This window comes from Juglans microcarpa x Juglans regia, chromosome 6S (assembly GCF_004785595.1).
Source record: "Juglans microcarpa x Juglans regia isolate MS1-56 chromosome 6S, Jm3101_v1.0, whole genome shotgun sequence".
Classification (NCBI taxonomy): Eukaryota; Viridiplantae; Streptophyta; class Magnoliopsida; order Fagales; family Juglandaceae; genus Juglans; species Juglans microcarpa x Juglans regia.
This window is the reverse complement of record NC_054605.1, coordinates 15607517-15623196: the sequence shown is the minus strand read 5'-3', so window position 1 is coordinate 15623196 and position 15680 is coordinate 15607517. Positions and strand designations below refer to the sequence as shown.

Sequence of the window (15680 nt, the reverse complement as noted above, 5' to 3'; positions counted from 1 at the left end):
ATAACGTTCGGACGTACAACTTAAACGTTCGAACGTTTAAACTAATAATTTTAGCAAATAACGTTCGGACGTAAAACTTAAACGTTCGAACGTTTAAACTAATAATTTTGGAACTTAATCAATACGCGCACGGGAGGAAGCGGATCATTTTTTCTTCTCTCGTGCGCGCAACACAGAGAGAGAGAGAGAGTTGAGTTAGAGAGTTAGAGAGAGTTGAGTTTGGTAAGAAAAAATTTTTATTTCTTATCTTTATTTGAATTTTATGATATTTATACAATGTGTTTTTATGATATGGATTTGAAAAATTGTGATAATAATATTTCAAATTAAGTAATAACAAATAAAAGTAACTCTTTAAGAATTATAATAATTAAAATTATTGTATAACCATTGAAATTTAAGAATGATAATTAAATATTTATAATAATATTTAAAATTAAGTAATAACAAATAAAACTAACTCTTTAAGAATTATAATATTTAAAATAATGTTATACTTCTTTTACAATTTAAGTATAACAATTTAAATTATATTTTAAGAATGATAATAATTAAAATTATAATATAACCTTTAAAATACTCTTCAATAAAAAGGTCTTGAAACTACTAAATAAGTAGAGTTTGAATATGTAAATATACTTATTTATTATAAACTAAAGAGAAATGAAATAAGGATCAAATATATTCTTATATAAAAATTATATACTTATTGTCTATATAAGTAAATAACTCACTCAATTAAGTATAACAATTAAGATTATAATTGTGGAATGATAATAATTAAAATTATATAATAACCTTTAAAATTATATATAACAATTATAATCTGTAAATTTTGGTCTAATTGCTTGACTATCATAGTCTCTTCGGCCTTGAGAGGAGAGTCGAGGTCGGACAGTTTGTGACGGTTAAGTAATTAGACCAATTTTTAAACATTTCTTCAAGATCATTCTCCCTCGTTGTGTACAAGACACGAAACGTAGGGTCACATAATCTTCCATCCTTCTTTAGTTTAACAATATGGAGATATTGTTGTATGATTATACTGCTAGATGCGTGTGACATTGCATAAATACCCTTAGACCCGTTTGGGAATCAGTGTACATTTATGTGTCCACTGATTCCTGAATTGTCCAGTGTGGACAGTTTGAGATTATATTATCTGTATTGCACATTTTTGTTACTCGCTACTTTCCACGTTTAATATGAAGTTTCGGTGTCTTCTTCTATTGTTCTTCGGGTATACTGTTTGTAGGGTCACAATCCCGATATTTGAACATGTATACTTGGAGAATTATGGGGAGGTGCTGCCGAAATTTCTACTAACGTAGAAATTAGTAGAGTGACGAGATTTGTGCAATATGGAGAATATAATCTCGAATGGGATAGGACCAACTACCTTATCAAACATGGTATTGACAATTGGAGCATGACATGCATGTGAATTTTCAATGTACGTGTTATTAATATATAGATGTTTTTAGAAATGGACAAAAATTGGATGCGTCTGGACGATAGACTTGGAAAGGATTACGTACCCTATGCATGTGGAGTAAGAACTTTCATTGATTTTGCACGGGCTTCTGCTGATAGTCGTGGTTACATTAAGTGTCCATGTCGAGGGTGTAAAAATTTGTGTGCGATAGGATTGGATGAAGTAGAGCGTCATATATTTGTGAACGGTATGGATCTGGGGTATACGCGATGGGTACTGCATGGTGAGCCGTATGAAGGGTCAACAGATGTATTGGTCGATCATCACAATTATTTGCGGCACATGGATGATGATTATAAGCATGATGAGATGGAGGAGATGTTGGGTGACATTGGAGCTGGGATGTTTATGGATGAGGTTAACGACAATGCCTCAATTGGTGGATCAGGGACTGATTGTGATAATTTCCCTTCACTGTGGGAAGATGCAAAGAGCGAGCTTTACCCAGGTTGTACAAAACATTCCAAAATGTCGTTTATTGTGCGGTTGCTTCACATTAAATCATTGTGTGGGATGTCGACGAAAGCAATAAACATGGTATTGGACTTATTTAACGAGGTTCTTCCCAAAGGGTCTGCATTGCCTAAGAACTTTTTTGAAGCGAAGCAGTTGAGAAAGGGATTAGGATTTGAGTACAAGTCCATACATGCATGCAAGAATGATTGTGTATTGTTCTGGAAGGAGAACGAGGAGAAACAAGCATGTCCTGTATGTGGAAAGTCGAGGTGGAAAGGTAAGAAAAACGTCCCGGTTAAGGTGTTGCGGTATTTTCCCTTGAAACCTAGGTTGCAAAGACTATATATGTGTAAGAAAACAGCTCATGATATGAGGTGGCACGAGGAGAAAAGAGTTAAGAATGACGGGTATATGAGGCATCCAGCTGATTCACTTGCGTGGCAGTCTTTCGATAATCAGTATCCAGAGTTCGGGTTAGAAGCTCGGAATGTGCGCCTGGGACTCACAACCGATGGATTCAACCCTTTTGGGAATATGAGTACAAGTTATAGCACTTGGCCCGTGGTATTGATTCCGTACAATCTTCCACCATGGAGGTGCATGAAGGCGCCAAACTTTTTGTTAACTTTACTCATCCCTGGCCCTAGATCACCTGGGAATGATATTGACGTATTCATGCAGCCGTTGATTGAAGAGCTGAAAGAGTTATGGGAAACAGGGGTTAGAACTTATGATGCATCTAAGTCGACATCTTTTCAGATGCATGCTGCGGTAATGTGGACCATAAATGATTTTTCGGCGTATGGGAATCTTTCCGGCTGGAGTACGAAAGGGAAGTTAGCGTGTCCGACGTGTAATAAAGAAACTGCTAGTGAATGGCTAAAATTTTCTCAGAAGTTGTGTTTCATGGGTCATTGACGTTATTTACCAGCAAATCATGCATGGAGAAGAGAATGTGTCAAGTTTGATGGAAGAGTAGAGGATAGGATTGCACCAAAAGAGTTGTCTGGAGAAGAGATAGTGGAACAACTGCAACATGTTAGAGCGAACAATTTTGGCAAAGGTCGAGGAAAGAACAAGAGAAAACGAGCCGTACAAGAATTGAATCAGACAAAGCGTAGTATTTTTTTTGACTTGCCGTATTGGTCGTCATGCAAGTTGCGACATAGTTTGGATGTAATGCACATAGAGAAGAATATTTGTGATAATATACTGGGTACATTGATGAGTATTAACAAAAAGACGAAAGACACGATCAAGACGAGGAAAGATCTTGAGAGAATGAGAATTAAACATAATCTGCATTTGCGGGTGGAAGGCAACAGGGTGGTCATGCCGCATGCATGTTTTACGATGACGAGGGAGGAGAGGATGGATTTCTGCAAATGGTTGCAAGGTGTGAAGTTGCCATATGGTTATACTTCAAATATTGGTAGATGCGTGAGTCCTGATGATTAGAAAATCAATGGATTGAAAAGTCATGATTGTCACGTATTTTTGCAGAAGTTATTACCTGTGGGAATTCGTGGGAAGCTTACATCTAATGTACGTGTGGCCATATCTGAACTATGTATGTTTTTCAAGGATTTGTGCGCTCGGTAGTAAATCGAGATGTGTTGTTGAAATTGGAAGAAGACATTGCTACTATACTATGTAAATTCGAGCAGATCTTTCCACCATCATTTTTTGATGTCATGGTCCATTTAGCAATACATTTACCGCGAGAGGTACTTCTGGGTGGACCAGTGCAGTTCCGTTGGATGTATTCAGTTGAAAGATATTTGGGTCGATTGAAGCGCACTGTTGGTAATAAAGCTAAAGCTGAGGGTTCAATAGCAGAGGCCTATATACACGATGAATGGTTAACATTTTACTCTCTATATCTTCGTGGTGTTGAGACACGATTTAATCGTCAAGAGCGAAATGCTGATCTTGCTACTCCGCCTCCTCGTGAGCTATCAGTGTTTTCCCAGAATGTACGACCCTTGGGTGCACAAACAGGTTATGATTTAATTGATGGAGAGTTGGGTAAAGTTCGGTGGTATGTGCTAAATAACTGCCGAGAGATTGATGATTATCTTAGGTATGTCATTTCATTTCTTTGAATAATTATAGTTTTCTTTAAATTAATTAGAATTGTTGTGCTCAAAATATACTTCTTTTGCAACATGTTATAACAGTGACCACATGGACAAACTTAGGACGAAAGACGTAGAAAATATAGAGGCAAGACACGAGGAAGAATTTCCCGGATGGTTTGAAGAACGTGTATGAACTAAAATTATATATATGTTATATTGTGAAATTTTTAACTCTGGATAATGAAATAATAAATATATATTATTTCAATTTATAGATTTTGGAACAACGTGCTCGTGATCCCGGATCAATTTCTTCTGAATTGTATGCATTGGCCCGTGGTCCCTCAAATAGAGCACTTCGATATACTGCATGCACAGTTCGAGGTTATAGATTCCATACTTTGGACCGTGAACGTAATAGAAAGACTCAAAATTGTGGTGTGTTGGTCGATGGGAGTCATGGAACAGATGATATTGACTATTATGGTGTCATACGTGATATTATCGGATTGAAATATCTGGGTGGGTCTGTAACATATGTCTTTAAATGTGATTGGTGGGATCTAGGCGGTGGTCGGGTTTCGATACATAGGGATAATCACTTTACGAGTGTCAATACTGCATCTAAATGGTACGAAGATGATCTATTTGTATTGGCTTGTCAAGCTACCCAAGTCTATTACTTGATTGATCCAATGAAAAGTGCTGATGAAGATAGTGGGGAGATAACTTGGCGAGTCGTACAAAAATTTGTTCCTCGAAATATATATGAAGCAGGAACGAGTGCAGATTACGAGAATAGTGGAGATGAAGATGACACTCCGATTGTTGAGGCATACCAGGAAGATGGAGAGGGTATTAATTTGTTTGTTGACCTCGGTGCACTCGAGTTGCTCCCCTTGTGTAGAGATGATGTCCCACCCGTACATCTCGACCCGTCTGTATTAAATGATCATTCAATTCAAGTCAGTGATGAGGAAGAAGAAGACGAGTCAGAAAATGAAGACGAATCACAATCTGGGCAGGAGGTGGATAAAGATGACGAAGAAGAGGTGCATGATGATGATGAAGATGTTATTGATGGAGATTCTGAAGCAAGCATGGAAAATTCATCTGAAGAATAAAAGTACTAAATATTTTATTCATATAGGTGACTAAAATATCTTGAATTTTCATAATTTCTTCTAATTAATTTTCTTTGATATAATTAATTATTTTCAAGAATGCCGCCAAAACGACAACGAAGAAATGTGCCTCCGCCAAGTCCAAGTCCTGAACCCATTGAGGACTTCCCACTCGAGGAATCCGTTCCTGAAGATGAAGCTAACACAGAAGAGAACAACAGCCAGTCGACACCTACCAGTAAGGAAATATTGTCGTTGATAATTATATATATAGTTAATATTTTTTTCTCAATAACTATATAATTATAATTATAGTATATCTATTATCATGTAGTTGATGCATCTGCACGTCGCGGTCGTGGCTATACACGTGGAATCTCTCTTGAAAAAAATAGAAGGCATGGTAAACTGAAGATCACAATTCCTGATAATTCCACTGGAGGAGTGGATGATAGTGCAGCATCGCTTTCCTCCTATATTGGCACAGTAGTTCGAGCTTATGCTTCATTTTATGTGCGCTCATGGCGAGATGTTCCGATAGAGATTAAGGAGCACATTCGAAGTCGTGTGCTGGTGAGTTTACTTTTCAGTACATTTTTTTCACCTAGATTAATATATTATATTTTTTACCTGATTCCCTTATTAGGATGAATTCGACCTCGACTTTGGCCGTAGCGAGGATTTGAGAACCGTGAATGAGTTTATGGCTACACTATTCCGACGTCACAAAGGACGATGTCATGACCACTTCAAGAAGTTTGAGACGTTGGAAGAGGCTGCGCAGTCTCCTTTTCAGCAGATGAAGTTAGATGATTGGAGAAAGTGTTGTGATCTTTTCACATCTCCAGATTATCAGGTATTTTACATTTATATCTTTTAATTATTTACATTCATATTCGTTTTATATATTATATGTATACATATTACAATTAACATTTTTAATATATTTTGTAGCACTTGAGTTCTACAAATGCACAGAATAGATCCGTTCTGACTGTCCACCATCGTGCCGGTTCAAGGTCATTCCACCGTCTTGCTGAAAAAATGGTAATTAAAAAATTATAGAATTCATTTATTTTCCTGATATTATTTCTCATAAGTGCTAATATTCTCGCTTTGTTAGAAACGTGATAATTCTGAAAACTTTTCTCTCATTCATGTCTATGCTGTTGCTCACACTAATGAGCATAGTGAGTGGATGGATCCTGTCGCTGCAGATAATTATGTAAGCAGTGTTAATTTTGTTAAATAAATTATTTATATAATAGTTTAATAGTTTATTTCTTATTTCTATTTCTTTTAATACGTTACTAATTATTTACGATCATTATCTTTTAAATTGCAGAGCAAAATGTTGGAGATGCAGTCGGCTTCTGAGGAATCCTCTCCTAGTGACATAGACATATTCACGCAAGTGCTCGGGCCGCAGTCTAGTATGTCAAGAGGTTTGGGACGATCTATCAAGCATAAATGTTCATCCTCCTCAACCTCATCGGTTTCACAAATTAATAATCTTACGGCAGATTTAGAAGTTGCACGGCGTGAGAATGAGTATATGAGGTCGAGACAACAAGAGTTAGAGTCTCTCTTAGAACGACAGTCTCATTTAGAGACGCGTTTGCAGGACCAACAGAGAGACCAGGAGGAAAGAATATGCAATGAAGTGCAAGAGCAAGTGCAACGGGAGATGATGGTGCAAATGGAACGTGTTATGTCGTTGCAACAGAATCCCCGTGGGCGAGGGAAAAAGAAGAAATAAATTTTATCAATATTTCTGACTAGTTTTAATATCTAATTTTGTACTTTTATAAGACATTGTTACTTGTTAATTGGGTATGTAATATGATACAATTGATATTATGTTTTTAAATTTTATGAAATTAGTATTTCTGATCTGTACGTTCGAAAGTAAATAAAAATCGTTCGAATGTTGGTTCACACTATAACAAACGTTCGAACGTAAATACAATTGAATCGTTCGAACGTTAAACTATACGTTCGAACGTACTCACGCTAAAACGAACAAACCGTTCGAACGGTAAAGCGACTAACGTTCGAACAAAGAACTTGCATTCAGACGCTCCTTCGTTTACATTCGAAATAACGTCCAAACATTAAACGCGCTACGTTTGAACATTTACGTTTACGTTCGAACAAATATTCGAACGTTTAATGTAATTAACGTTCGGACGCATTAACATTCGAACGTAAATTTTATACGTTCGAACACGATATCCAACGAACGTCAACTTCTCTCATTCAAACGCCAATCGGTCGGGTATAACGTCCGAACGTTTGATTTTACGTCCGAACGTGATTTTCTGTGACAGTTCATAACCGTCACAAAAAAAGGAACGTTCGAACGTTGTACCGCACGGAACACTTCCAACCGTCACTAAAAATATTTTTTGTGACGGTTGAACAGTAAACCGTCACCAAATGTTTTCTGTGACGCACTTTAGGTGACGGTTTCAAACCGTCACCAAATATGTTTAGTGACGGTTTACCATTTTTTTGTGACAGTTTTTTCTGTCACAAAACACACATTCTGTTGTAGTGTGAGTTATTGAGGTGGGACCTATATACCCAGGGCCAGCATCAAGATCATGATGATGATGAACAGATGCGCGCATGCATGATGTCGACATGCATGATAGAGGCCGCTTTGCTTGCTTTTCCTATCATCATGTAGGAGTTTGTAAATTATTGACATCATGACTTCATGAGCAACTTGCATTAAAGTGGGATCCACGCTCGACTATGAAAGGACACTACATGTTACATACATATAATATACATACATACATATATATATATATATATATATAATGCATAGTGGAATTATTTTTTCTGGTGAAAAGGAAGCTGAGACCGTACGTGTGCAAACTAAAATCTAAGGGAGGTGGTGAATTAATTGTTAGATAAGAAAGAAGATAATCGATGTTTTGAATTGAGCAATGATATATATAATATATTGTATAAATAATATTATAAAATGAAGATATTTTTATAAAATAATATTATTTTTATAAAAATATCTTTTATTTAAAATAAAATTGTGGAAAATATTGAAAAAAATATTATGAATAAATTATTTTCCCTTCGACTTTGGGCAGGAATAAAATTGAGGTATTAGATTCGATCCCCGTTTCCGAATAAAATATATATTATTTTCTCATGTATTAGTTATTCCACGTCACCTTTTTAACATGTAAAAGAAAGTTGTCATGTGTATAAAATCAAGGGCTGGGAAAAAACCTAAAATGTTCTAATTTTTTAGGATTGTCCCTCCCTCACCCTCTACCATCGGTATGTGTTTGATATCCGAGTCTCGCATAATTTGTGGACCTCATGTTTCTCCAATGAATGGCCCACGCGTGGGCCCATCCTAACCCACTAGGCCTCCGCGAATGTTCCTAGTTCTCTGAGTCCTACACGTGGAACACAAGTGGTACTGACTACTGTGTTGGACGGTTCTCGAGCGAATACCTAAAATTTTTCAAACACGTGGCTTCGTATCATTCCTACAACCAAATAACAACCGAAAAACCTAATAAGTTAATAACTCAGAGAGCTAGGGTTTACATACAGATTGGTCCCTGACATCTTTGACTACGTGTCATTAGTGGGCTTCTAATAGGTGAAAAGCCACACGTAAGAGAAAGATAAGTACACGTGTCGGCGCCGCACATTTTGTGGTCGGTATATAATATGCTATGAAGTAAGGAAAAAACATAAAGAGGGTACACGTCATAAACCAAAGCGGCGAAACAACATAGAAAAACACACCAAAAAGAAAAGTCAAAGATAACTTTGAGAGATGGACCGTAAATAAAAAAGAAATACAAACATGCTTATTACCCAATTTTTTATCTAATAAATTCGATAAAATCAGATATTTTGTTAAAATATAAATAAAATATTATTATAATATAATTTTTATTTTAAAATTAAAAAAATTATAATAATTATATGAAATAAAATAAAATAAGATAGTTTAGTTTTATGTTACTAAACCAACTCTTAATAAAATATTAAGTTTTAATTTTTTTACTTTTAACTTTAACTTCGACATCTAAGTTTTAAAAAAATAATTTATCCACCGCTTGCTTACTTCTAAAAAGATTAGAAAAGATCGGAGACTTACATTTAAAAAAAAAATTGTATAATAGCGTTTAATTTTTCAAAAGATTAAGGGCCTCTTTAGATACAGAGGTGAGATGACCTCATATCATCTCATTTAATTTTAATTAATAATCTCATTATTATTTACAACTCATCTCAATTCATCTTATCTTACTATCTAAACGAACCTTAAATTTTCCTGACATTAGTTTCATCTGACTACATAATTTAGAATATATGAGCACTCCCATTCCATCCAATTTATTTATATTAATGAAGCTACAAAATGAAGGATAAATGCAAGCAAAACTACATTTCCATTTTGTGGAAAGAAAAGTCTATAAACAGCAAGGATAAAAAAGGGTTGGTAAACGTTACGTTAAAAGCTAGATTAATGTTGTCATTAAAAAAAAAAAAGATTAATGTCGACTTGTCAAGTTACACAAACTTAAGAAGTATACTACTTTAAACTTTGAATAAGTATATATATGGCACTTGAAACTTTGGAAAGGCTGGCTAAGCCTACCTTCCCATTCAACCTATAAATTTGACAAAATGTAGCATCCGATCAATTTTTTTTTATTGTTAATTAGTTATAGTAGTTTTATTGTTGATTAGGGGACAGTACGGGCCTCTCTTTTAAAAAACGTAATTCGTTTCCTTTCCTTTCTATCACAATTTCAAACACGTTTACACCATGGTATGAATTGAAGATGATACGAAGGTGGATATCCCACCTAATGTTTTTTCATACCTGAAATCAAGAATATATAAATCTTAAGTATTTTCTTTAAAAAACAATAGAGACCAACATGACAAAATTTATTTTTTTATATAAATTCCAAATGAGCAAATACTACATACAGTCTTTAAATGGAGACTGTATTGCAAGTCTAGTTAATTTTATCTTTAAATTTTTTTTTTAAATTAATATAATATTTTTATTAAAATAATATTTTTTTCATTTAATAAAAAGTTTACACATGTCGTCTTTAAACGAAGACTATAAATAGAATTTGACATTCAAAATTTCTCTTTTTTCTTAAAATGAAGGCGTAAAGTTTGTATTTCTTTTGAAGTTAGTCATTCCCCAACATGATCCATAATTTTCCACTCTTTGAAACCGTGTCTTTTTCGTTTTTCCTAATTATGTATTTGACCGATCTTGACCAAAATCACTTGGCTAACATTAGAAAAGTGGGGGAAAGAATCAAAGTGTAATCTTACGGCCAGGAATACCTCGAGAGGTCCCACACGTAAAACCCATTCGCTTAAGGAACCGCCTTTCTGAGTCAATTGGCGAGAGGGCGGCTGACCAACTTTACTTAAAACAACAGATACCGAGAACCAAGACGCGTTCGTGTGCTAAACGACACCCACCCTACACACGCGCGAGCCGGCCGCCTTATTACCGTCAGTTATACAAAATTACATATTTCTTTTTATTTTAATTAGTATAATTATTATATTTTTTTTAAATTTTTATATAAAATATAATAAATAATTTAATTTTTTTAAAATTTTAAAATAAAATTTATATTATAATATTTTATTTAACTTTTAACCATGTAAACATTCATTTTATTTGCAAAAAAATATAAAAAGATCGGCCACACCGCCGTCCAGTCAACTAGCTTCGGAATTTGGAAACAATGGGACGTGCATTTGCAAAAAAAACACAAACAAATATATATCACTAATAATAATTCAATTATTCATTTGCCATATAATATAGACATCCCATATACGTCCCAAGGACTACATTTTCTTTTCATCTCTTCCACAAATCCCTCCTCCTCCTCTTTCCTCTAAGAACCAACAAAAACCAAAGCGTATTTACATTTACTTTGAACAAAACCCCGAAACTTATGTATAATCACTCTAAGAAGCAGCTACAATTATTTATTATTATTACTATTAACTATTATTCTAAATTCACCATCCAACCCGTTCACATTTTTCTTATTTTTCCACATTTCCCCAACTTTGTTCAGTTCTTGTATTTTTGCTTCTATGTACAGAGGACGTACAGTACTACTGCGTCCAACACCGGCCTTTTCAAGGAGGGGGTAATTAAAAAAGCACTGGGCATTGGACGGAGGACATCCATACTTTGGCAGCTACCTTTGTAATTTCTCTAATGTGGTGGGGCACCAGAATAATTATGCCAGTGTAGTGACCTAATACCCCATGAGTACTCCGCCCATTGGAGAACGGTGTGGGATTCCCTTCCTTCTCTTCGCAGTCCGGTAGTTGACGGAAGTTGGGGGCGGGGTCGAGGGAGTGAAGCTCTGGATCTTGCTCTTCCCCAGGCCATGGCTGCTGCTGCTGCTGTACGAGTCCTCTGAGTCCGAAGCCATCGCCCCCGAGTGCTTCTTCTTTTGGAAATTCTTTGACGTCCCAACAATCTGTAATTGATGATCACAACAGTTAATCCACCGGAAAGAAAGAAAGAAGAAAAAAAAGCAGAGACCCAATTCAATTGCAAACAGCTCGTGTTGTTCACATTTTTCAATTGCTTATTTGGTTGAAAAAAAATCCAAAAGTCAACTCATTTCGACCAATCAGAAGGAATTCCAATAGAAAGAATAAAACCCAGAAATTCATGGTGAGAAATAGTGGGCGAAAGTTGAAGAAAATGGGGTGGGGGCATTGTGGCAGTAAAAGTACCTTGCAACCGAGAGAGCAGAAGCGGAAGGAGTCGAGGAGGCTGCGCTCACAGACCTCGCAGGTGTTGGTGACGCCCTTACCCGGCCTAGGCTGGGGGCGCTCGTTCAAGAAGACGACCCTGGCGCTGTTGATAATGTAGGTCTGAACTCCGGTTATGTCCAAAACTTTCTGAATCTCAGATACCCTTATCACATCATGGTATGAGGACCTCCTTATCTGCCACATAACAGACGACACCCATAAGAAATTGTGGTTGTTGGCCATCGAAAATGGAAAACGAAGCAATCTCAAGTGAAGTTTGTAACCCATCAGCTCGAAAAGTGTGAGATCTTGGTGTGTGAGACTCTGTACTTTTCAGTTTCTATACTCTGAGAAAATGCTGGAACGTAAGATTTTAACCGTCGGAAAGTAGAGACTCCAATTCGGCCTCACATTTATCAGGCACCGGAATTAAAACTTTTTTTTTTTCTTTGATCCCCATTTTTCTCAAAATTTAGAAGGGAGTAAATCCGGGAGACCGAAGAGAAAAACAAGCATAAAACAAACTTATTCAAGAAAGGAAAAAGGCTGAGTAATTGGAAAGCTAAATTCCCCAAAAAAGAATTGAAACAGAGGAATCTTGCGATTCCCTAAAAGGAAAAGATAGAACTTTGAAAAAGAATCATTGCAAGAACACACCCCAAATTGGGAATCAATAAATTTGACAGAAATGGAAGGAACCCGGACGCCAAATATGATGACAGCAGAGAAAAAAATTACGAATTCAGAGGCAACGAAACGTACCTGAATAGCCCGGTGGTCCTTGTGATGAGCGAGGCACAGAGAGCAGAGAGCGCCGTTCTTGCAATCCAAACAGTACATATTGCATTCACTCTTGTGGGAATCTGCGTGTAACTTGCATTGAATAAAAAAATTCTCACTGAGCAGAGGCTTCAGCCATGGCGGCCACCTGTTGTCGTCGTCATCAGGGCCTCCAGCACCCTATCCAAGAAAAACGAAGAATTAAATCCAGACTCAGAAAGAGAAAATCATAGAAGAATCCCAAATAGAATCTAAAGTCCATAGGTGGCTAGTTCAAGAAAAAAGAGAGCACATTGACTAGACCCAGAAGAAAACCCCAGAAACAAAATAAGAAAGACTCTGATACAAAATGAAAGAAACAGGGAAGATGGTTATTGTACCATGATTCTCCTGTTCTTGGGCTTGATTTCCCGGACAGTAGTTTCTTGATTCTCGATCGCCAGCTTGAATATAAAGAGTGCTCTGTTTCGTTCTTGAAATTTTCCTTCCCAAAATGCGTGTAGAAACAGAGAGGAACTGAACTAATTTCAGAGAGCAAGCCCGGCTGCGTTGAGAGAGAGAGAGAGAGAGAGTTTCAGTACTTTCTTGCGAGCTAGAGAGAGATAGAGGGTTCTTGTAGAGAGCCGGAGAGTGGTAGATGACTAGATGGTGTTTACAGAGTCAGGAAAAGGAGGGAGGAGAGGGAAGTCGTTCTTATCCTTGCAAAGTCACCACCCAAACCTACCTCCGAACCCAAACCACAGGCAGAGTAATCCAATGCCTCCAAGGAACCCTCCTCCTTCTTTCCTTTTTATTTCCTTTCATTTTCATGTTCTCTTTGGACTTATCATATTTCTTTTTCTTTTTTTAATTTCCATTTTTTTCCTCCCTCAATTTTCTTTATGCTAATTAAAAAAACTGAAATGCTTTTGTGGTCACACATGCCAATTGATTATCACATTGTTTTCTTTTCTAAAGCCAATAATTGATTTATTTCAATTGTGATTTGGGCACGCCATTACCTTTCTTTTGTGTTGTTTATCAAACCCACTTTATTATTGTTTTTTTCTTATAAAAAAATTCACATTCTTTAAGGTGTACTGTCCCTTGGTCTAATCCAAAACATGCCCCCATTTTTAAAATTGGATTTTAATTTTTTTTCCAATTATATAATATAAATATTCAAGGTTGTCCCAAATATCACCTAATACCTTATTTCTAGGGAGTTTTGCCTCTACATTTTAGCTCGATTTATTGAACTAAACTTTGCATCTATTGACAATTCCCAATTTCCTTTCATTTGGTTGGTGCCAAAGAGAATAATAGACCCTGTTTGAATAGTGAGATGATTTTAAATGAAAGTTAAATAAAATATTATTAAAATATTATTTTTTAATATTATTATTATTTTAAAATTTAAAAAAGTTAAATTATTTATTATATTTTGTGTGAAAATTTGAAAAAATTATAATAATAAGATAGGATGAAACCGTTTATATATTTAAACGAACCTGAATGATAGTATTATTAACCAAACTTGATGACCTCTTGGAATTGAATGCAAGCACAAAGTTGCAGGACTTGAAATGTAGGAAGCAACAGGGAAAATTTAATTGTCAAACCTAATTCTATTCGAGATTAGCTATAGGTTTTTGTAGTTGAATGGTATTTCTCCTCTAATTTAAGAAGGGTGTTCAGATTTCAAACCCTCTTAGGTTGGAAAATTATGGCAATAAGAAATTCTTCTATTAGCTTAGAAAAATAAATTTTTGTATTAAAAAAGAAAAGAAAAAGAAGGCAATGTTAAACACATATACAAGGCATTGGATAGGTTTCAAACTTGTCGACAGATATCATAGACTTGGGGCATTGGGGGCCATGGCCTCCCTGCCTCCCGTGGCCATGGCCACCATTGGGTCAAAATAAAAGACAGCTCCCAAGTTTAGACAATCAGAGATGTACTTGATTATTCTCATAATGTTCTTCATTTAAAAAAATATATATATATCCTCAAACACCTAGCCTCGTTAATTTTTACAAAACTTCTCGACTCATCTTATCTACTTTTATTTAATTATTATAATTTTATCAAATTTTTACATAAAATAAAATAAACAATTCAATATTTTTAAATTTTAAAACCAAAAATAATATTAAAAAAATATATTCTAACAATATTTTATTCAATTTTTAATTTTTATGTTAATTTAACGCATCTCATCTCATATACAAAAACAAACGAAGCCTTAATGCTTATGTTTCGATTGTTTAAGCTTGACCTTTCAATCTTTCTAGAATCTAGATACCAGTCATAGAGTGTGGACCCTCTTTCAAGTTTGACACTGCTAATTGATGGTAGATGGATTTTTTATTTTTATATATATATTTTTTTGTTTTCTAATGATACCCAAATTTGTTGAGAAGAAAATAAGAAAGATGAAAACTTTTTGTTAGAAAAATCCCATGTGAATCATGTTCAATATGAAAACTTTGGTAGAAACCACTTGTAAAATTTCCCCATCAATCATTATTATTGCCTATAATGGAAGAGTTAATTATATTCAGGCTGATCAATGACACCACCAAAGACCATCTAGCTCATAGTGCTTTATCAATATGCAGAGGAAACTCCAAAAGATTTGCATTCACAAAATAATATAGCCTTAATCTGCATTTTTGGCTTATTACTTGACTAAATTTTCATCATCAAGGAGTAGGCTTTTTACCAAAGGATGCAATTACCAATATGATTGCCCATCTGACTCAATAAATGGAATGAAATTAAGCATTAAAGAAGGAGAAAAAAAAAAGAAAGAAAAGAAAAAGAAAGAGAAAACTGGAGATACATGGCTGGCTGCTTTCCATGCAGCTCAAGTACACATACAGTGAATGAAAAATAGGGAGAAAAAAAAAAAAAAAAAAAACAATGAAAACGTGGGATACATGGCT

At 35.3% G+C, this 15680-nt stretch overlaps 1 protein-coding gene across 1 annotated transcript; it reads right to left on the bottom strand.

Moving 5' to 3' along the window:
• Positions 1-11127: 11127 nt before the first annotated feature.
• LOC121237095 (protein RGF1 INDUCIBLE TRANSCRIPTION FACTOR 1-like) lies at positions 11128-13421 on the bottom strand. Its single transcript, XM_041133672.1, has 4 exons — positions 13133-13421; positions 12735-12932; positions 11952-12167; positions 11128-11689 (listed from the first exon to the last, which is right to left on the bottom strand). The coding sequence occupies exons 1-4, from the start codon at positions 13133-13135 to the stop codon at positions 11462-11464; spliced, it is 645 nt and encodes a 214-aa protein (XP_040989606.1). The 5' UTR covers positions 13136-13421; the 3' UTR covers positions 11128-11461.
• Between the last annotated feature and the right edge of the window lie 2259 nt (positions 13422-15680).

What these genes read in the sequence shown, in the direction of transcription:
- LOC121237095 (XM_041133672.1), bottom strand. An exon ending in AGGACCACCGGGCTATTCAG is followed by an intron (nt 12,168 to 12,734) that starts GTACGTTTCGTT and finishes GTTATGTGGCAG; the next exon opens with ATAAGGAGGTCCTCATACCA. An exon ending in TCTGCTCTCTCGGTTGCAAG is followed by an intron (nt 11,690 to 11,951) that starts GTACTTTTACTG and finishes CATCAATTACAG; the next exon opens with ATTGTTGGGACGTCAAAGAA.